Source organism: Rhinopithecus bieti, unplaced genomic scaffold, assembly GCF_001698545.2.
Source record: "Rhinopithecus bieti isolate Rb0 unplaced genomic scaffold, ASM169854v2 scaffold_22522, whole genome shotgun sequence".
NCBI lineage: Eukaryota > Metazoa > Chordata > Mammalia > Primates > Cercopithecidae > Rhinopithecus > Rhinopithecus bieti.
In genome coordinates this window covers 831411-853555 of record NW_016811454.1, presented here as the reverse complement: position 1 = coordinate 853555, position 22145 = coordinate 831411, and the positions used below count along the sequence as shown (strand labels likewise).

At 38.0% G+C, this 22145-nt stretch overlaps 1 protein-coding gene across 1 annotated transcript in view; it reads right to left on the bottom strand.

The window, feature by feature from the left end:
- DYTN (dystrotelin) overlaps window positions 1–22145 on the bottom strand; it is a 67707-nt gene that overhangs the window by 9026 nt on the left and 36536 nt on the right. Inside the window, exons 10-11 of the mRNA XM_017893923.1 lie at window positions 4366–4525; window positions 1425–1917 (exon numbers count right to left, since the gene is read on the bottom strand). Coding sequence (XP_017749412.1) covers window positions 1425–1917; window positions 4366–4525 — 653 coding nt within the window. The remainder of the gene's footprint in view (window positions 1–1424; window positions 1918–4365; window positions 4526–22145) is intronic.

Below are 22145 nucleotides of genomic sequence, written 5' to 3'. Positions count from 1 at the left end.
TGGTCAAGTGGATATTGACTTTGCTTTGAATACTCGTCATGACCCCAAAAATGTTTAGATGGAAATGCAGTGGGTGGAATTTTGCATCAGCTTAAGAATCAGGCACAAGGAGTTCCCATCCCTTGCCTTTTGAACATACTTCTGGCATCTTTCTGAACTTGTTTTTGTTAATACAAAGATTATAACTCCAATTCAATTTACTGTAGAGCATTTTAGAATCACCAAATAATTAGTTTATTGACTTGGTTCTACCAAGTTCTATGTAAAGCTGACATTATTATGTACTCAGTTGATAGCCCTCCAACAGCCATGGGCTGAAATGTGCCCTGCTCCTATCCCAAATTTATATATTGAAGCCCTGACTAACCCCCAGTGCCTCAGAATGTGACTATATTTGGAGATAGGGTCTTTAAAGAGATAATTAAGTTAAAATGAGGTTGCTAGGATGGGCCCTAATCCAATATAACTGGCGTTCTTATAAAAAGAAAAAATTTGGACATAGACATAGACATACATAGAAGGAAGGCCATATAAAGGCATGGGGGAAGACAGCCATCTGCAAGCTCAGGAGAGAAGTCTCAGAAGAAACCAACACTGCTGACACCCTGATCTTGGACTTCTGGCCTCCAGGACTGTGAGAAAATATATTTTGGTTCTTCATTTAAGCCACGGAATCTGTGTTACTGTGTTATAGCAGCCCCAGCAAACTAATACACCAACTCAGAAATATTTTCAGAAGGCCTCCTCTGATGCATAAACACGTGAGTATTTTATCCTCATTTTATCACAAGTCTGTAGATGATCACTCCAACATAAGACACCTTAGGCTTTCTTAGAAAGAAATTTATATATAGTTGACTCTTGAACAATACAGGTTTGAACTGTATGGGTTCAAATCCACTTATATGTGAATTTTCTTCTGTAAAGAAGGATCTTATAGTAAAGAAGGATCTTTTTTAAAGCCTTCAAAATTTAGCAATGAATCATAGCTTATGAAGAAGATAATAATGATGATACTACTTATAATATAGAAATCGTAATCAATTCTCTTATAGAAAGAGAGTTACAATACTATCCCTATTTTTAAATGGTGACGTAGGCTGCTCAGGTATATATTGATTTAGGGATACTGATAATAATAACAATATTTTATAATAAAATAATAAGCATTTACTGAATGCTCACTATATGCCAGGTTCTATACTAAAGTCTTATATGGTTTATCACTTTTAATACTCACAACAGCCCCATGAATTAGGTAATCCTAAAAATCAAGTTCAGAGATGCTACTGATAACCAATAGATTCAGAGCGCTGCTACATACTAGATGAACTGGAGCTGTTGGGCTGTTATAAAATCAAGTTTTTAAAAAGGCAGCTTGAATCCTTGGCCATCACGATGTCTATGGATTGTGTAAACCTTACCTGATGGCATTTCTAGATTGAAGGCATCCATAAGTTTTGACAATAGTCCTTGCAGTTCCTCTTCCTCCAGCTCATCCTTTCTCTCCTTGATGTTACCTGCCTCTTTCTTTTCCATGGCTGTCAGAGCAGGACTGCTCCTTTCAGCAGGAATCATTTTGGAGGTGTCCTGCTTCAGTTCCTCCTGACAACTGGGTAGGACGCTAATGACTTTCCTCGGCATCTTTTGCATTTGGCTTTGTGCCCTGGTGCTGTGCAAAGTGGTCTCTGGTGATTCTGGATTTCGCAGAGCATGCTCTCCATTTGTGTGACTTCTGTGACTTCTGTCAACCTCATCAGGGTTAGGAAGAGGTTCCCATCTTGAAGCATCTTCAGTGGCATTCTTGATCTGCAAATAATCCCCTCCCTTTGGAACCTTTTCAGTTGAAGAATGTCCAAACTTGGTCCCCACACTTTGAAAGGAAGAAGGTGAAGGACGGGGTGGCTGCAACTTTACCTGGGGAAACAAAACTTTATTTATGAAGAAATTAACGTTTATCTTACTTTTTCATAAATGCGTTACACTTCAACATTCCAACAGAACATTCTAATGCAAGACTTTTCTTTCTCCTTTGTAAATATATTATCATTACTATTAATTTTAATTTATTCTGCTAATTCTATATCAACCTAAAACTCTCTACAAGAGTTGGAACAGCTCAAGTTCTGAAATAACAGAGGGAATAATTACAAGAAATTTAGGAAAATCCTGGGTTCTAAAAAGCCCAGGTTCTAAAAAATACCATAAGGAATTTCTGAAAACATAAGCATATGTTGAACTGACAGATAAAAATTATTACAATAAAGCATTTTATAATAGTCTTTCTCGTAGGTGTGTTGTGAGGGGCTTCAGAGTAAGCCACAGGGAGAAAATTCAGGGACGTGCTCCACTTGAAGCACAGTTCTCAATGTGTGGCCCACAGAGCCTAGGAGATCCCCAAGACCCTTCTAGGGTTTGTGATGTCAAAATTATGTTCATAAGGATACTTAGATGTTATTTGTTTATTGTATTGACATGTACACTGATGATGCAAAATCAGTAAGTAAAGCTGTTGGTGCTTTAGTGTGAATCAAGGCAGCATCACCAAACAGTGCTAATAATCAAGGTATTCTTCACCCTCATACACTAGCAGTGAAAAAAAAAAAAAAAAAAAGCCAGTTCTGCTTAAGAACGCCTTTGATGGAATAGAAAATTCTTAGTTTTAAAATACTAACACATGTCTTTTAAATATTATGTGTGACGAAGTGGGAAGTGTGCATAAGACACTTCTGCTGTGTACTGAAATAAAAAAGGATTGCCTCTTGTGTCAAAGAAAGGCTGACAGACTATGGTTATTCAGACTTGGGTATTTGTCAAACAGTTTCTCAAAAATGAACAAAGCGAGAATGTCTCCGCAAGGAAAACAATTAACAGTATTTGCTGTCAGTTATAACAGTTAAGGCTGGGCACAGTGGCTCACGTCTGTAATTCCAGCACTTTGGGAGGTGGAGGTGGGAGGATTGCTTGAGGCCAGGAGTTCAAGACCAGTCTGGACAACATAGTGAGATCCCCCTCTCTACAAAAATAAATAAATAAAAATTAGCTGGGTGTGCTGGCATGAGCCTGAGATCCTAGCTAGCCACAAGGTTGAGGCGGAAGGATTGCTTGAGCCCCAGGAGTTCGAGGCTGCAGTGAGCTATGATCCTGCCACTGCACTCCAGCCTGGATGACAGAGCAAGACTCTGTCTAAAATGTATATTTACATACATAATCAACAGGGTTTCAAACAAAAATTAGAAGTTTGGAAAACTTGCATCCTACCACTATGAGCTTTATAGCTTTCCAATTCTTGCGCAATTTTTTAGTGAGATTGGCAGTGACATTAATGAACGTGAATTGTTTAGATCCTGTATAATAAAATGGATGAGCATTACGACATTCAGCATAGCTCAGTGAACCAATATTTTCCAAATGATCAGTGTATAATGTTACACAATCACGCATGCTAGGAGACCCACTCAAAGACCGTGTAAGAACACTGGATTTTAATGAAACAGTGTGACATAAATATGGTTGCAGATTAAAGTCTCCTTTAAGAAGCTGTCATAAATCATGTCTTGGTGTAGTATTAAAGAGAAGTATGCCTCGGTAGCTGAAAGGCTATTAATATAGTTCTCTCTTGTTTAACTGCAAATCTGGGTGAGGCCTGATTTCTTCAGATACTTCAACTGAAACACATTGCAGCAGATTGATTGCTGAAGTGGTTACAAAAATTCATCTTTTATTAAGCCAGATATTTAAAGAGATTTGTGGAAAATATAAAGCAGCGCCACTCTTCTAAGGTTTTTTAGAAAACATATTGTTTAAAATGTTATCTGTATATTTAATGGGTTTATCATTTTATGTTTTCGTTAGTGAATACATTTTAACTTCTCAGTTTTAATTTGCATTAATTTTATTACTTATTTAATTTATTTAACAACTCAGTTTTGATTTTCAGTAATTTTATTATGTATTTTATTATTAATTTAATTTTCATTAATTCATTTGCATTTTGTTTCTGTGGTTATATCTATAACAATCGATATCAATACAAACATATAACCACAGAACAAAAATCCTCTCCGGATTCTCAAATATTTTTAAGAATGTACAGGGATCCTGAGATCAAAAGGTTAAAAAACCGATGCTATAAAGAATCACTTTGCCCCAAAGTCTATTGTTTATAAATATTACAGATCCTGTTGTCTTTCAATGGCACTACCTTCATGGAGGGATAGGATATAGCCTGTATGAGGAAGTGGGGGGTCAGGATACGGGGAGAAAAGGCTGATCAAAGTAAGGTGGGAAGCTCCTCCCTTGGCTGAAGGACTCAAGGTTAGACTTCAGGCAGTCCAGATGGCCAGTGTCTCTCACATTTTATACCTGTAGGTCCCGTCTTATCTGCTGGAGCTTGCTCCATAGACTATCCTGGTTGGTTTTGAGTTTGTAAATCTTTGTTTCAAATCGGCAACTTCTTTCTTCCTGGGAGGTGTTTATAGCTTGCAACTTGTCTTTGTATTGGTTTAACTGTTTTTTAAGGAGCCTGAAAAGAGAATAAATTTGAGTGGTTTGGAAGGGCAAGGGGCCAGCACACTAATTAGAGCCCTGGTAAGATGTATTCCAGTCCTTTTTGTGGAAAAAGATGCTGGAAAACCATGTGTCTCAACTGTGTGGTTGTTTGTTTGTTTGTTTGTTTGTTTGTTTGTTGAGGTGGAGCCTCACTCTGTCACCCAGGCTGGAGAATGCAGTGGCGCGATCTTGGTTCACTGCAACCTCTGCCTCTTGGGTTCAAGTGATTTCCTGCCTCAGCCTCCTGAGTAGCTGGGATTACAGGCACCAGCCACCATGCCCGGCTATTGGGAAACCTGTGCCTCAACTGTTATCTCACATTGATCAATATTGTTGACACTGTTTGTTCACCATGTGCAGCTGCCTTTGCGTGTATTATGGATATGATTCCACTAAGCATTTCACTGGCTTTAGAAGTATTTCAGAAAACTCACCAGGCATATTACAGATTCCTTTGACAGTTTGCCTCTACTGGCTACTTAAATAGGAATATTGACTTTATACATTATCCTTTTGTCTAGAAAAACTCCATTCAGAATGATAGTACACCTGTCATGGCTGAACACCAACACTTCACCAGGAACACAGGGGAGGAAGAATATTGCAATTCATGGATTATAGGTCTGCTTTGGCTTCTCTTTTTGTCTAGTTGTTCATTGGTTGAAGAATGAACTAAGAAGCTGGGTGCACTCACTCGTGTGTGTGTGTGTGTGTGTGTGTATCTTAGTGCTTTAGGAGGCCAAGTTGGGGTATCCCTTGAGGCCAGGAAATTGAGACCAGCCTGGGCAACATAGCATAGCAAGACCTCATCTACAAACACACACACACACACACACACACACACACACACACACACACACACACACACACAAATTAGCTGAGTGTGGTGGCACCTGTAGTCACAGCTACTTGGAAGGCTGAGGCAGGAGGATCACCTGAGCCCAGGAGTTAGAGGTTACAGTGAGCTATAACTGCACCACTGCTCTCCAGCCTGGCTGACAGAGAGAGACGCTGTCTCTAAAAAAATATGAACCAAGTCGTCAGGGTAATCAGGGCAATTCTTTAAAACAAAAGGCAGGCTATGTTGCTCTTCTGCTCAGAATCCACCAGGGGCTCCCTCTTCATTTAGAGTAAACAGAAGTCCTTACAGAGGTGGACAAGCCCCACAAAGATGGCACAGACGCCCTCTTCCCTCTCTGAACTCATCGCTTGCTTTCCGGCTTATTCACTGCCCTGTGGCCATATGGAGCTCCTGGCTCCTTTTTGAACACCCCAGGCCTGTTCCCCACTTAGAGTCTGCTCTTCCGCTCCCTCTGCCTGGACGCTCTTTCTTCTCCAGGTCATTGCTCAGTTCCCTCCCCCACCTTCTTCAAGTCTTTGCTCACAAGGCACCTTTTCAGTGAGGCATTCTCTGACTGCCCTATTTGAATACACAAATGACAACCCCAACCTCTCCTCCAGCATGGCCAAACTCTTCCCTTCTCTATTTGTCTCTGTGGCATTCTGCCATGTCTAATTACTACAAAGCCTGAAGAGTCCAGCCTTCAAACTTCTAGGCAGCCATACACTGTGACATACTACAGGCTTTACTTATTATTTTACTTATATATTACCTGCTCTACTCCCTACTTAATTGCTTATTGTCTTTTTATTCTGGCAACTTTGCGTGTGTGTGTGTGTGTGTGTGTTGCCATGTCTTCTGCACTAGGCCTAAAATAGTTCCTGTCATATAATAGTTTACAACTAAAATTATCTAAATAAAGTAGTTTTATTTGATCACTGCTGTTAGCATATTTGTGGAATTTGTGGAAATTGGCTGTCTGGTATGAAATGCAACATGTCTCAGTGTTAGAACCTGCAAATTCCTAATTGCATAGAGCTTGGGGAGGTCTTGAAATTTAGTTTGGGCTCCCATGCAAAGCAGGCATCTCTGAAAGATAGCCCTCTAACTTCCAGACAGTCATACTCAGGTGAAACAGGAGTCTGACTCTAAAATCCTTGCTCGTAATTGGAGTTTCAGGTATATCTTTATGTGGGTTTCTCAGAAAGGAGTCAGCCCAGGGGTTTTCACAGCCAGCAACAAAGAAACATTCTCAGACAGCCTGTCTAGATGGTGTTCTCTGGACCCAAAGTGTTGTGCTTATTATGACCACTAATGATGTCAGGCTCTCTCTTTTCCTGATGTCCACCACCCATGTCCACTTCCTCCTCTCTGGCCCATCCACCAGGCCTGGACAACTAGAAAACATGCATCCCTATCCTTCCACAATCCAGGTGGGAGAAGGTGGGAGTCTGCCAGAAATCCAGTGCTTTTCTCCTTCTGCATCTTTTTAAAGAAGAGATGCTTACGGGTTGTTTCTAGTAAATACAATTCACATGGTGCCAATATCTTCAGCAACTGGGAGCCCAGGATTTTCCAGGCAATTATCTACTCATAACAAACAGTTCAGGTTATCTAAGACATAATTCCTTTCAAACAATTTGAAATCTGCCTTTCTATACTTTTTACATGTATTTCTGCTTTCTGGTGGGGGCTAAGCAGCTTGAATCTCCCATGTATTACTGTTCAAATGGAACACAAATACTCCCTAGGCAAGCTAATCATGCCCAAAGCAGTGAAATGTTACTTACTTTGTCCATTACTGATGTGGTTTGGCTGTGTCCCCACCCAAATTTCATCTTGAATTGTAATCCCCATAATCCCCACGTGTCAAGGGCAGGACCAGGTGGAGGTAATTAAATCATAGGGGCAGTCTCCCCCATGCTGTTCTTATGATAGTGAGTGAGTCTCACGAGATCTGATGGTTTTATAAGCATCTGGCATTTCCCCCGCTTGCACTCACTCTGTTCTGCCACCCTGTGAAGAAGGTGCTTGCTTCCCCTTTGCCTTCCACCATGATTGTAAGTTTCCTGAGACCTCTCCAGCAATGCGGAACTGTGAGTCAATTAAACCTCTTTGCTTTATAAATTACCCAGTCTCAGGTATTTCTTCATAGCAGTGTAAGATCGGACTAATAAATTTACCTAGCACAGTGTAGATTAATAACAGATAACTAGTAATTTAATAGTACTCTTTCTGTTAACGTGTCTGAGACTGTTGCTTTTAAAATGATCAGTGACATAATTGGCTATCACTGAACTTGCAGTTAACTATCATATATATCACAGGTCTTTTTCACACTACTTGTGCACATGGGCCTGCAATTGTGGGATTTTCCTTTAATCCCTTAAAATTTGGTCTTTATTAACTGCCTCACTGTTCCAGTCTATTAAATCTCAGTGATCCAAGACTGTAATTCAGTTTATTACCTAGGGGTTTTGGTATCACGTCACACATGCATTTGAGAATTGGGCTCTCTACAGTTTCATCCAAATTATTGATAAAAATGATGGTGTAGACAGGAACAAAGATAGAGCTTCATGTCATATTTCATTCAATAATCAGCCTTACACTTTGGTACACTTTGTAGTGATAAATACTTTGGTAGGATACAAATGGTATAGATAGTAGACATGGATTATATCGAAGGGAATATTTAGTTTAAAAGAATTCATTTTAAATAATCATTTTAAGAACTAAGTTAAACAAACTAAATTTTAAAATTTGCCTTTATTTCTACATTTTCAAGTTTAATATAGCCTTTCTATTGCTTTACTACTTTAAAATGTTTTCTAATTTCTTATTCCATGAAAAGACTAAAACTACTTTTAAGATTTAAATTATTTTGGTACTTTAAAAGTGTTTATTGAACTCCTTTTCATGAGTTATCACAGAATTTAGAAAATGTTTTATATATTCTGTACATTTAGATTAGGAAGCATATCTCATCATACACATATACATAGAATTGCTAGTTTGTTGGACGTCTACTGGATATTAAGTATTGTGCCTGAAAACAAAGTTCTTCCCTCAGGGGAAGCTTCTTACTGGGGAGCCAGGAATTCTGTCTTCTAAAGGAATAACAGCAGGAGCTAGGAGCTCAAGAAGTGATTAGTTCCTTAAGACACAATCAGAAGATGATAAACAGTTTCCATTCAGCCTAATAACCCTAGTAGAACGTTAGATGCTGTTGGGTAACAAGAACTAATTTCTTTAGAAGTAGGTAAAACACATACATAACACAAGATACCCACAAGAATCAATACTTCACTAAAAGTGCTTAACCAAATTCCAAGGAATAAAATCAGGCAATCAAAAGTCAGAACTTAGCCTGGTGATTTTTATTATGCTTAACCGCTCAAATAGAGTCAAAGCTCCCTTTTACTTTCATATTGGAATCACAGGATTTCTTGGCTTAAAATTTTCTCCCAAATTAAAAAAAAAAAAAAGGTAAAATTTTGTAGAAAATTTTCTATAAAAGCAAAGGAAATGCTGTGGATTTCTCTCTGCGGTCGGTATTTGCACATATTCATGTGGCTCCTACCTTCTTTCCCTGTGGAGAGCATTAATGGATTCGTGAGTCCTCGGCAGTTCATTCCTAGCGCTGACCATGGTCTAGAGAAGGAAGAAATAAGAAAATAAGTTTTTGGTTTGAATTTAACCCACATTCCTAAAAATCCAGTATAAGAACATGATAATGATGTTTTCAAAGAAATTCAATCTATTTCAAAAAGTGGCTGCTGTTTGGGTTTACATTCATGTATGATGATGCCGATGTTTATACACTCAAAGTGTATATCTAATTTCACAAAAGAAATTAAAACAGTTTTATGTTTTAGAAATAACATCACATTAGTCTTTTGTTCAAGTTAAGTTGCTACCCTGAATGTCTTCTTCACTAAAGGCATTTACAAGAAGCAGTTGGGTCACTTTCCTTCCCTTGGTTTTCGAAGTCTCTTGCTTCTACCACTCACCTTTAACTTTCACTTTCTTGTCTTTCCTTTGCTTTCTACCTGCGTGTGCACTAGAGTCATCATTATTTTTCAAATCCACCAAATGTTTTGAATGAATAATGGTCAACTTGGCTGTCACTTAGGATTTCCTCACCAAACCTTGTCTCTTACATCACACTCTGTGCCCTGAACTGCAACCACAGGGCAAGTACTGACCTGACCCAGTCTGGCCCAGGCTCCTGGGGCACCATGTTCCAGCCCTTGGCTCCCACATGTCTAGATGAAAGATTGGATTTCATTACACTCCATTTATAAACAGCTGTGGCTACAATCTGCAGCCTTCTCCCATCCCTGCAAATGATCTGAAGAGGGGCTGGCCATTTTAGGAATATTGTTCCACAGGCACAGCCTGAAAGAGCAAAAGGGCAGTAGCAGGAAGAAGAAACTGAGCTATATACAGACTTAAAGTCACATTCTCTGGTTGGTGTGTGCCCTTTCCAGCCCCTTTGAGTGAAATGTGCCATTGCCTCTTCATTCAAATACTTAAACAGGCCAGGCACCGTGGCTCACGCCTGTAATCCCAGCACTTTGGGAGGCCGAGGCGGGTGGATCACGAGGTCAGGAGATGAAACCATCCTGGCTAACACAGTGAAACCCCATCTCTACTAAAAATACAAAAAAAAAAAAATAGCCGGGCGTGATGGCGGGCGCCTGTAGTCCCAGCTACTTGGGAGGCTGAGGCAGGAGAATGGCGTGAACCCGGGAGGCGGAGCTTGCAGTGAGCCGAGACCGTGCCACTGTACTCCAGCCTGGGCGACAGAGTGAGACTCTGTCTTGGGGGGAAAAAAAAAAAAACTTAAACAGTTTCCACATGCATAGCATAGTCTTTGAATTAGTGAACTTTATATTATAGTTAAAATAATTACAATTTAAATAACAATTGCAGAATATCATGGCTTTGTAAAATGACTATACTCTCATAAGCTATTTTTTACCTCTATTCATTCTCTATATATGGTGGAAATAGAGTAGGAAAGGTGTATACATATGCTATAAACTTATTTATGTGTTCTAACGCTTAGGGAGAACAATGAAATACCTTAAAATTGTCAAATAAAATAATTCAGTGATTTAATATATATTATTAATATGAAGAAAATCTTTAAAAGAATTTCTTGCACCAATATTATATGGTACATATTTTCTGCAATTGAGAAGCATTTCAGGTTAGTGCAGATGGTGGTATATCCATGGAATAGATACTATGGTTTATTTAGTTATTCTCAATGAAAGCATAAGCTGTTTCCAATATTTCAAAATTTTCAAAATGAAAAGCCATGCTGCAGTAAACATAGCTGTATGTGCCTCCTTGTGCACATGTGCAAGATTCTTGGGTTTTAAGTTTAATAGACACTATCCATTTGCCCCTTTGGGCAGGTGTGTGCACACACACACACACACACACTTGAAAATTCATAGAAAAAGTTATACTTCAAACAGATTACCTCTGGGGAATTAGGGACTGGACCTGGATTGAGAATTATGGTTGAAAGGGACCTTAGATGTATCTATAATATTTTAACATCTTATACATCAAACAGATTCATGTCTTATTTCTATGAAATGCATTTTAAATAAAATATGTGATATACCTAAGATAGGATGTAGCAACTTTAAAAATGAAGGTGAGAGGGAAGTAAAAGTGAAATAAAGGAGCAAAATCGCTTTTAAATTTCTTCCCTCTGAATAAATGGATGCTACAGTGAGGAAAAGCCTGCATTGTGAAAATGTTTTTCCTTCTTCTTTTGTTTGAAGCAGGAAATACAGTAGCTCCTTATTTGTCCTCGTATGTCGGTCCAGCTCTCTGTCGTGCACTCTAGCATGATGCCTGTGTCTTGCCAGGTATCCCATGAGGGGTGTCTCCAGGTGTCCCAGTCTACATGAGCTGATGAGTAAAATGCAGACAGACCCAAGCAAACATCACACACAGGTGGCTGCAGAGGCCACTTGTCACTGGATGGTCACAAGACTTACTCTCCACCCACACTTGACTGCAGTACGGAAACTCTAGTTTTTCTCTGATGACTATTACAGATGACCGTATTCTGAAGACCTTTCTTAAGCTCAGACTGTACTGATGATGATTGCAGGCAAGTTTACAAGTGGAGTTACACATGTGAGGGCAAATAAACAGCTGACTGAAAACATGCTAAAGTATTTGCAGAATGTACACTTAAAAAAAGATAGCATTTCTAATCCCTTTGAAAAAACTTCACTGGGATATTTTAAGTTCTCTCCCTCATCTTATTTTTCTTTTTTAAAAAAACTTGCATTTTGAGTTCAGGGGTACATGTACAGGATGTGCAGATTTGTTACATAGGTAAATGTGTGTCATGGGGGTTGTTGTACAGATTATTTCATCACCCAGGTATTAAGCTTAGTATCCACCAGTTATTTTTCTTGATCCTCTCCCTCCTCCCACCCTCCACCCTCCGGTAGGCCTCAGTGTGTGTCGTTCTCCTCTATGTGACCACGTGTTCTCATCATTTAGCTCCCAAGCTCCCACTTATAAGTGAGAATATTTCTTTCTTATCTCTTCCCTTTTAAAATTTCTGAACATTTTACTTACACATGTATTGGTTCTTCTATTTTTTATTTTTGAGACGGAGTCTCACTCTGTCACCAGGCTGGAGTGCAGTGGCACGGTCTTGGCTCACTGCAACCTCTGCCTCCCAGGTTCAAGTGATTCTCCTGCATCAGCCTCCTGAGTAGCTGGGACTATAGGTGCATGCCACCAAACCCAGCTAATTTTTATATTTTTAGTAGAGACGGGGTTTCACCATGTTGGCCAGGCTGGTCTCGAACTCCTGACCTTGTGATCTGCCTGCCTTGGCCTCCCAAAGTGCTGGGCTTACAGGCGTGAGCCACCACCCCTGGCCAGTTCTCTGATTTTTTTTTTAAATAACCTAAGATCTTCTGATACTGAGTTGGCAAGTTAAGGCCCTATGGGCAGAAGGAAGCCTTATCTGTAAGTTACAATCAGAAGTCTTGGGCAGAGACTTCATATCTATGGACACTGGAGTAGTTTAAATATGTCAGGGTTGAAAGGAACCTATCTTACAAATGGTCCCCTCAAAGCTGAACTTTGTCCATTAACGTGGTAAACAACACAGTTCATTGGTTGCATATCAGAGGTGGCACATATTGTTGTGGTTAGAATTGCCTATTCTTTTGGGACAATAGATTAAAGAAAATTCATGTTGCTCAGCCATAGGTAAATGAGAATAGGTTTTATGTCTTCTTAAGGACATCACTATTGAGTCTTCTAATACATGCCACAAAGGAGCAATATAATTTATATTATAATTGTGTACACCAGCACACTACTGTTGCAATTAATTTATAGTTCTTACATGGATAGACAACTTACAATAGACTTTTATCCTTACAAACATCCAAATTATCTGGTCTACTCTACTCAAAGAAAAATTATGCAATTGGGCATATTAAATAGACCAAAGGCTAGCCAGTAGTTGTGTATTTTGAGGATATTATAGATTTTCTTAGCAGATATTTAGAAACAAAAATGATCCTTAGGAAAAAAAAGACTTGATTTCTGGGAGTAAAAGTTGAGCATATTTGAGTTGAATTAAAATAGATATTTGAAGATTTGAAAAATAAATAAAATGATAACACTTAAAATATTTTTTCATAACTAATTATTTTCGAAATCTTGATAAAGGAGCTAATTCCTTCAAGAAATTAAATTCCTCCAAGTTGATGGAAGAAAGCATGAACAGACTATTAGGTCTGACAAACAAAAAATTTATGAAACCATTATAAAGCCTCCAGGCCCAGGCTTTACTCTTGAAATTAGCTAATTGTTAAAGAAAAAAACGTCCCTCTGTTAGAAAAGTATTCAAACACAAGAAAAAGATGAAATATGACTCCATTGTTTAATGTAACCCATTACAACCAAATGCTCAAAACTGATGCAGATAAGATGGAGTGGGAGATATTCTGATTCATAAATGCTGCAATTCTAAATAGAAAACAAAATTTAAAGGACATTTAAAGAATGATCTATAAACAAGTCATAAGATTTTAGTTGCAGCAATGCCAGAAATGTTTACTATCCATCGTACCTATTATACAATACTTCCAATAAGAAAAAATGTTGAAAATGTTTCAGTTGGTGCCTGAAAACAGATTTTAAATAGGTAGATCAAAACAGCTTCCCCCAAAAAAGTTTTGTAAATGGAGGACAAGAAAAAACACTCTCCACTTAAAAACCAATCTCAGCCAACAACTAAAACTGTAATCAGCTAATGGAGAAGCACTAAGAAATGCCCCCCACTAAACACTCTCATTAAAAATAGTTGACCCATTATCTCTTGAATTATCTAATTTGGCCCCATTATCCTTGAATTATTGCTATACACGCCCTGAAAGATGTGGAGTTTTTCAGGAATAAAGACCCGAAATAAGAAATGAGAGGTTTAATGTTAGCGGAAAAGACATATATAATACTTTTAGAAAATATATATATAAAATTATATTTGATATGTTGATATTTAAATATATTTAAATATATATATTTTCAAATTGTGTGATTGTCTACCTGGAAGCAAGATGTTCAAAACAAACCAACATTTGAGTTTCTAAAAGAGTTCATTCACAAAAATTTCTCTTTGCAGAATCATAGCTTTCCAAAATATCATCGTCAATAATTAAGAAAAAAATACAGTGGGAAAAGCCCCTACTCACAATATTATCACAATATGACAGGAAATCAGCTATATATAACCTTTTACTGAGAGACAGAAAAACACTTGAAAAAATATGTTTGGGATTTTTTAGGTGTTTGATGTCGAGCTTGAATGCTTTCTTAATTGATGGCTGCTTTTTGGCCAACTATGGAGATTGAATTTTTTACTCTCTATACAAGGTTTTTTTTCCTAGTGTCTAAAGAGCTGTCCCTCTTTAGACTAACAATTAAATTTACAAGGGGATTAGGTGATTCTGTAGGTAAATATCACAAAGATAAAAGATGTTTCCATATCAACATATAGGTTTAATGCAAAGCTAAACAAAATCCTAATAGGATTAATTTTGGGCACCTTACAAATGATTTCAAGATTCTTTTAGAAGAATAATTGTGTTATACAACCCCATTAAAAAGTGGGCGAAGGATATGAACAGACACATCTCAAAAGAAAATGTTTATGTGGCAAAAATATATATATATATATGAAAAATAGCTCATCATCACTGGTCATTAGAGAAATGCAAATCAAAAGCACAATGAGATACCATCTCAAGCCAGTTAGAAAGACGATTGGTAAAAAGTCTGGAAACAACAGAAGCTGGTAAGGTTGTGGAGAAATAGGAATGCTTTTACACTTGGTGGGAGTGTAAATTAGTTCAACCATTGTGAAAGGCAATGTGGCAATTCCTCAAGGATCAAGAACCAGAAATATCATTTGACCCAGCAATCCTATTACTGAGTATAAACCCAAAGGATTATAAATCATTCTGATATAAAGACACATGCACACATATATTTAATGCAGCACTATTCACAATAGCAAAGACTTGGAACCAACCCAAATGCCCATCAATGACAGACTGGATAAAGAAAATGTGCCACATATACACTATGTAATAGTATGCAGCCATAAAAAAGAATGAGATCTCCTTTGGCAGGGAACCACTGGATGAAGCTGGACACCATCATCCTCAGCAAACCTAACACAGGAACAGAGAAGCAAAGCACTGCATATTCTCAGCTCATGAAGTGGAGTTGACAATGGAGCACACATGGACACAGGGAGGGGAACATCACACACTGGGGCCTTTTGGGGGGTTGGGGGCAAGGGGAGGGAGAGCATTAGGACGAATAGTTAACGCATGCGGGGCTTAAAACCTAGATGATGGGTTGATAGGTGCAGCAAAGCACCATGGCACATGTATATCTGCACGTTCAGCACATGTATCCCAGAACTTAAAATTTTTAAAAAGGAATAATTGTGTTATAATAGCTAATATGTAAAATATAAAATAAAAGGGAGAAAATGGTTAATGGGTATAAAGTTTTAGTTATGCAAGATAAGTAAGTTCTGGAGGTCTACTAAACAGCAGTGCCTATAACAACATTGTATATTGTGTACTTAAAATTTGCTCAGAGATTAGATCTCATAGTGTTCTTACCACACGTACAAATTAATTATAATAATGATAAAGGGAGGAAATTTTAGGAGGTGAGTTGTTTATGACCTTGATGGTGGTGGTTTCACAGGTGCATATTTATCCCCAAACTCATCAAGTAGTATACATTAAATATGTACAGCTTTCTTTTTCTTAAAAAAAAATTGATTAAATGGTATTTATGTATTTATTTATTAAGACAGAGACTTGCTCTGTCACCCTGGCTGGAGTGCAGTGGCGTGATCTAGGCTCACTGCAGCCTCCGCCTCCCAGGTTCAAGCGATTCTCCTGCCTCAACCTCCCGAGTAGCTGGGATTACAGGAGTGTGCCACCACGCCTGGCTAACTTTTTGTATTTTTAGTAAAGATGGGGTTTCACCACATTGGCCAAACTGGTCTTGAACTCCTGAGCTCAAGTGATCTGCCCCCTTCAGCCTCCCAAAGTGCTGGGATTACAGGTGTGAGTCACTGCACCTGAGCATGTACAGCTTTTTGCATGTCAATTGTATCTCAGTAAATGGGTTAACAAAATGAAATAAAAAGGGAAAACTTGCTTTATGTTAATGGCTATCAGAAAGCTAGAATAATTCAAATAGTGCTGTTTTTATGTAAAATAAAATGAAAAGCCATTGAGCTGAATAGATAGCATTAAAACACATTCTAAAATGATAAACATTTTGGTATATACTACAGGAACTATCACAGAAATTAAAAGGAAAGGATTTATTCAAGTAAAAGGAATAGGGGACTCTCTTATCTTACCTCTTATTGTGCATCAGCATAAAAACCAGAGAGATTTAAAAGCTATGTGTCAAGATAATCCAATCAAGTTAAAATAAAATACAGCTAGAGTCCTTTGATTTCTTAATGGATAAATTTTTCCCAGCACAAAACTGTGTAAGAAATTACAAAGAAAAAGAAAGAGACTGATAATGTTTTTAGGCTGAGCATGGTGGCTCACGCCTGTAATCCCAGCAGCACTTTGGGACGCTGAGGCGGGCGGATCATGTAAGGTCAAGAGTTCAAGACCAGCCTGGCCAACACGGTGAAACCCCATCTCTACTAAAAATACAAAAATTAGCTGGGTGTGGTTGTGAGTGCCTGGAATCCCAGCTACTCAGGAGGCTGAGGCAGGAGAATCACTTGAACCCGGGAAGCAGAGCTTGCAGTGAGCCGCGATAGTGCCCCTGTGCTCCAGCCTGGGTGACAGAGCGAGACTCCATCTCGAGAAAAAAAAAAAGACTAACCCTTTTATAAGAATTGAAAGTTTATATGTAGGAAGTCATATTATCAATAAGACTAAACGGAAATAAGTAGGAAGAAAGATTTCTCCAGTCAAAATATAAAAAGTTTAAATACATTGGTAAATCAAGCTGATTCATCAGTAAAAATGGCAGCAGGCGCTGACACAGGAAAAAAGACAATTGCCTCATACGCTATGTGGGGAAAAGCTTCTTTTCACTGTGAGTCAGAGAAATGCAAATTAAAGCAAATTAAATATATTCTGGCAATAAAAATTATCAAAAATTAAAACAAGGTAATAGTCAATATTAGCAAGGATCTCGTAAGAAAGGTGCTACGTTCACTGGAACCCTAACTTGGTATTCCTTTCTAAGAGGCGATTTTGCAATAAGCATGAAGAGCCTTAAAAATGTTTGCACTTTTCATTCTTGTGATTCACTTTAGAAATGTATCCTAAGGAAATAATTGGAGATCTGTGTACAAAGAACAATGTATAAGAATTTTAATAGTGAAGTTTTAAATTATAGCAAAAATTAGAAATAATCCAAATATCAACAACAGTGGAGTTAAATCATATTATGCTTATTTAAATAAAAATTATATAACCATTAAGATGTTTTTTGAAGAATTATAATGACAATGGAAAATGCTCATAATCTAACTATAGAGAACTATATAATGAATACATTTTACGGTATAATCTAAACTAATTTTAAAATGTTTATAGGAAAGGAAGTATACCCATATATGGACAGTGGGGTAATAATGGATTATTTGCCATTTTAATTTTGTTCTTTGTTCTCTTTTGACTTTTTGAAACTTTCTATAATAAATGTATAGCACTTTGTGATTTGAGATAAAAAGTTACTCAGTGAAAGAAGGTTTTAGATATTTCATTGGTCATATGAACATCTTCAAAGAATCCCCAAACTAGGGAATGGTTCACTGAACCTCGCTACAAAATGGTCCAGATTATTTGTGCTTTAGCAGCAGTTCCTTTCCGTTTTGGACTCACCTGGTAACGTAGGTTGCTGTCCTCAGTTTGTTGACCCCGAGACATTCTTTCAGGTACAGGTGTAGGCTTGGAGGCACCTGTGGCTGCTGTTTCCATTGGTCTAGTTGGCCTTATATCCACTGTTCCTTTAGAACTCTTGTACTGAATGGAGCCCCTATTACCAAGTTTTATAAGAAAGTTGTAGCAACTTTTAACTATCAGGCATGACATTGAGGAAAGCCTTTTTAGAAAATGTAAGTCAGATATTGAAGGTTTTACTCACCCACCCCCACAATAGCAATAAAGTAGGCCAACTTTTCTTTCTGTGTTCTTTTCCAGACAATTTTGTTGACAGAGAGTCAAGTAGCCAATAATAGAAATAAAAATTCTATTTTCCTCCTCCTTGACAATCTAGACATGAGAATGCAAAGAATTCAGGGGTGACAACAGAAAATCCCCCGGGTCATCTTGTTCAGGTCAGACATTAGGGGCTATAAATGCAGGTATGTGTTTATCACGTCAAATGGAAAGAACATAGAATATATCAGACTAGTTTAAGGTCAGGTATATTCTATGTTATATAATTCCATTTGGTTTCATTCCTTTATTAAAAAATTATTTTTAAACATCATCTCAAGTTATGGCAGATATAAAACAAAAAAGCAGAGAACTCCTAATCCCAGATAATTCACATCTAAAGAACAGGTAAATATACAATCATTTTAAACATAACATTATACTTTCTACAAGACACAATGAGAACATAGGGAAAGACATGACTATTCTGTGATATACTTAATTATACTGGGGTGTGCATTTTGGGGTAGAAGAATAGGATGACCCACAATTTCTTTGTAACAAACCTTCTGAATGACACACTCTATTCCTACCCCATCTGAGATCACTTTAATATCTTGGTATTGTTCTGCTCTGTCTTCATTTGCTCAGGATGCTGTAACAAATAGACTGGGTGGTGTAAGCAACTGGCATTTATTTTCTCACAGTTCTAGAGGCTGAAAGTCTGAGATCAGAGTGCCAGCATGGTCAGTCATACACTGCTGTTAGTCAGTTTTCATACTGCTATGAAGAAATACCCAAGATGAGGTAATTTATAAAGAAAAAGAAGTTTAATAGACTCACAGTTCCACATGGCTGGGGAGGCCTCATAATCATGGCAGAAGGCAACAGAGGAGCAAAATCACGTTTTACATAGCAACAGGCAAGAGAGTGTGTGCAGGGGAACTGCCCTTTATAAAACCATCAGATCTTATGAGACTTGCTCACTCTTATGAGAACAGCATGGGAAAAACCTACCCCCATGAGTCAATTACCTCCCACCAAGTCCTTCCCACAACACCTGGGGATTATGGGAGCTACAATTCAAGATAGGATTTGGGTGGGGAGACAGCCAAACAATATCATACACACACCATTTTCTGTACTCAGATATTTACAAACATCAATATGTATTTTAAATTTGTTTCTTAAAAAGCAAGGAAATCATTCCACACACATTATTCTGCTACTTGCTTTTTTCTCTAATGCACGATGGTGAATTCCTTCTAGTATAGCAGATAGCAGCTAAAACTTGTTCTTTTAAGTGGATTCATCATGTTCTGCAGAATGTTCGTAATCATACACATTCCACCACTTTTCTACGAAGGTACACTTAGGTTGTTTCTGGCTTATTGTCCTGTACTGCAAGGGCCAAATCTTATGTATATTTTATTATCTAGTAAATACACTATTGTAAAGTCAATCCTTTCACATGTGTATCCCACCCCCTCTTTGCTGAATGACATTGCTCCAATAATTCTCCCCTGTTGTACCAGTTCATCAGTGTTTCTCTCTATGAATTCATTCCCTCAAACATGCTATTACTTTCCTGGATTACTGGATAACAAAAATGTGGTATATATACATGAAAGAATACTGTTCAGTGATAAAAGGAATGAAATCATGTCTTTTGCATCAACATATATGGAACTGGAGGCCATTAACTGAAACAACTCACACAGAAAGTCAGATACGACACATTCTCACTCATAAGTGGGAGCTAAATGTGCACACATGAACATAGAGTGTGGAATTACAGACAACGGAGACTCAGAAGAATGAGGGGATGGAAAGGGGGTAGATGATGATAAATTACTTAATGGGTACAATGTATGTTTTTCAGGTGATGAACACCTTAAAAGCCCTAACTTTACCACTCTACTATATAGCCATGTAATAAAATTACACTTGTACTCTATAAATTTATACAAAAAAGCTATGCTGTTACTTTTGCCATCACAACAACATGCTATCTTAACCTCAGTGGCCCTATCACCTACATTATCTCTTTGCTCCCACCACAGCGAAAAATCCTGGAATTTCTTATTTGGTATCTTGAGTTCCTCAGCTCCCCTTTCTCTCTGCCTCCAGTCAGACTTTTTCTACTACCACTGTCCTGTGATGCTGTTTTTGGAGGTCATTAATGATCTCCTTATTGCTAATTCAAAGGTTAATTCTTTTTTTAAAGAAAAAAAAATTTCAGTTCCAGGATATAAGTGCAGAACGTGCAGGTTTGTTACATAGGTATATGTGTGCCATGGTGGTTTGCTGCACCTATCAGCCTGTCATGTAGGTTTTAAGCCCTGTATGCATTGCCTATTTGTCCTAATGCTCTCCTTTCCCTCACTCCCCACCCCACAACTGGCCCCACTGTGTGTTGTTCTCCTCTCCGTGTCCATGTGTTCTCATTGTTCAACTCCCACCTATGAATGAGAATATGTGGCATTTGGTTTTCTCTTCCTGTGTTAGTTTGCTGAGGATGATGGCTTCCTGCTNATTGCTAATTCAAAGGTTAATTCTTTTTTTAAAGAAAAAAAAATTTCAGTTCCAGGATATAAGTGCAGAACGTGCAGGTTTGTTACATAGGTATATGTGTGCCATGGTGGTTTGCTGCACCTATCAGCCTGTCATGTAGGTTTTAAGCCCTGTATGCATTGCCTATTTGTCCTAATGCTCTCCTTTCCCTCACTCCCCACCCCCACAACTGGCCCCACTGTGTGTTGTTCTCCTCTCCGTGTCCATGTGTTCTCATTGTTCAACTCCCACCTATGAATGAGAATATGTGGCATTTGGTTTTCTCTTCCTGTGTTAGTTTGCTGAGGATGATGGCTTCCTGCTTTATCCATGTCCCTGCAAAGGACATAATCTCATTCCTTTTTACAGATTCGTAGTTTTCTATGGTGTATATGTATGATATTTTCTTTATCCAGTCTATCTTTCATGGGCATTTGGGTTGGTTCCATGTCTTTGCTATTGTGAATAGTGCTGCAATAAAAATACGTGTGCATGTGTCTTTATAGTAGAATGATTTATATTCCTTTGGGTGTATACTCAGTAATGGGATTGCTGGGTCAAATGGTATTTCTGGTTCTAGATCCTTGAGGAATCGCCACACTGTCTTCCACAATGGTTGAACTAACTTACATTCCCACCAACAGTGTAAAATGTTCTGTTTCTCCACAGCCTCACCAGCATCTATTGTTTCTTGACTTTTTAATCATCGCCACTCTGATTGGCATGAGATGGTATCTCATTGTGGTTTTGATTTGCATTTCTCTAATGATTCAGCTTTTTATCATATGTTTGTTGGCTGCATAAATGTCTTCTTTTGAGAAATATCTGTTCATATCCTTTGCCCACTTTTTGATGAGGCTTTTCTTTTTCTTGTAAATTTGTTTAAATTTCTTGTAGATTCTGGATATTAGACCTTTGTCAGATGGGTAGGTTGCAGAAAATTTCTCCCATTCTGTAGGTTGCCTGTTCACTCTGAGGATAATTTCTTTTGCTGTGCAGAAGCTCTTTAGTTTAATAAGATCCCATTTGTCAATTTTGGCTTTTGTTACAATTGCTTTTGGCATTTTTGTCATGAAGTCTTTGCCCATACCTATGTCCTGAATGGTATTGCCTGGGTTTTCTTCTAGGACTTTTTATGGTTCGGGGTTTTACATTTAAGTCTTTAAATGTATGACTCAGGTTTTACATTTAAGTCCTTAGTCCATCTTGAGTTAATTTTTGTATAAGGTGTAAGGAAGGGATCTAGTTTCAATTTTCTGCATATGGCTAGCCAGTTCTCCCAGCACCATTTATTAAATAGGGAATCCTTTCCCCATTGCTTATTTTTGCCAGTTTGCAGAGGATCAGATGGTTGTGGATGTGTGGTGTTATTTCTAAGGTCTCTGTTCTGTTCCATTGGTCTATATGTCTGTTTTGGTACCAGTACCAGGCTGTTTTGGTTACTGTAGCCTTGTAATATAGTTTGAAGT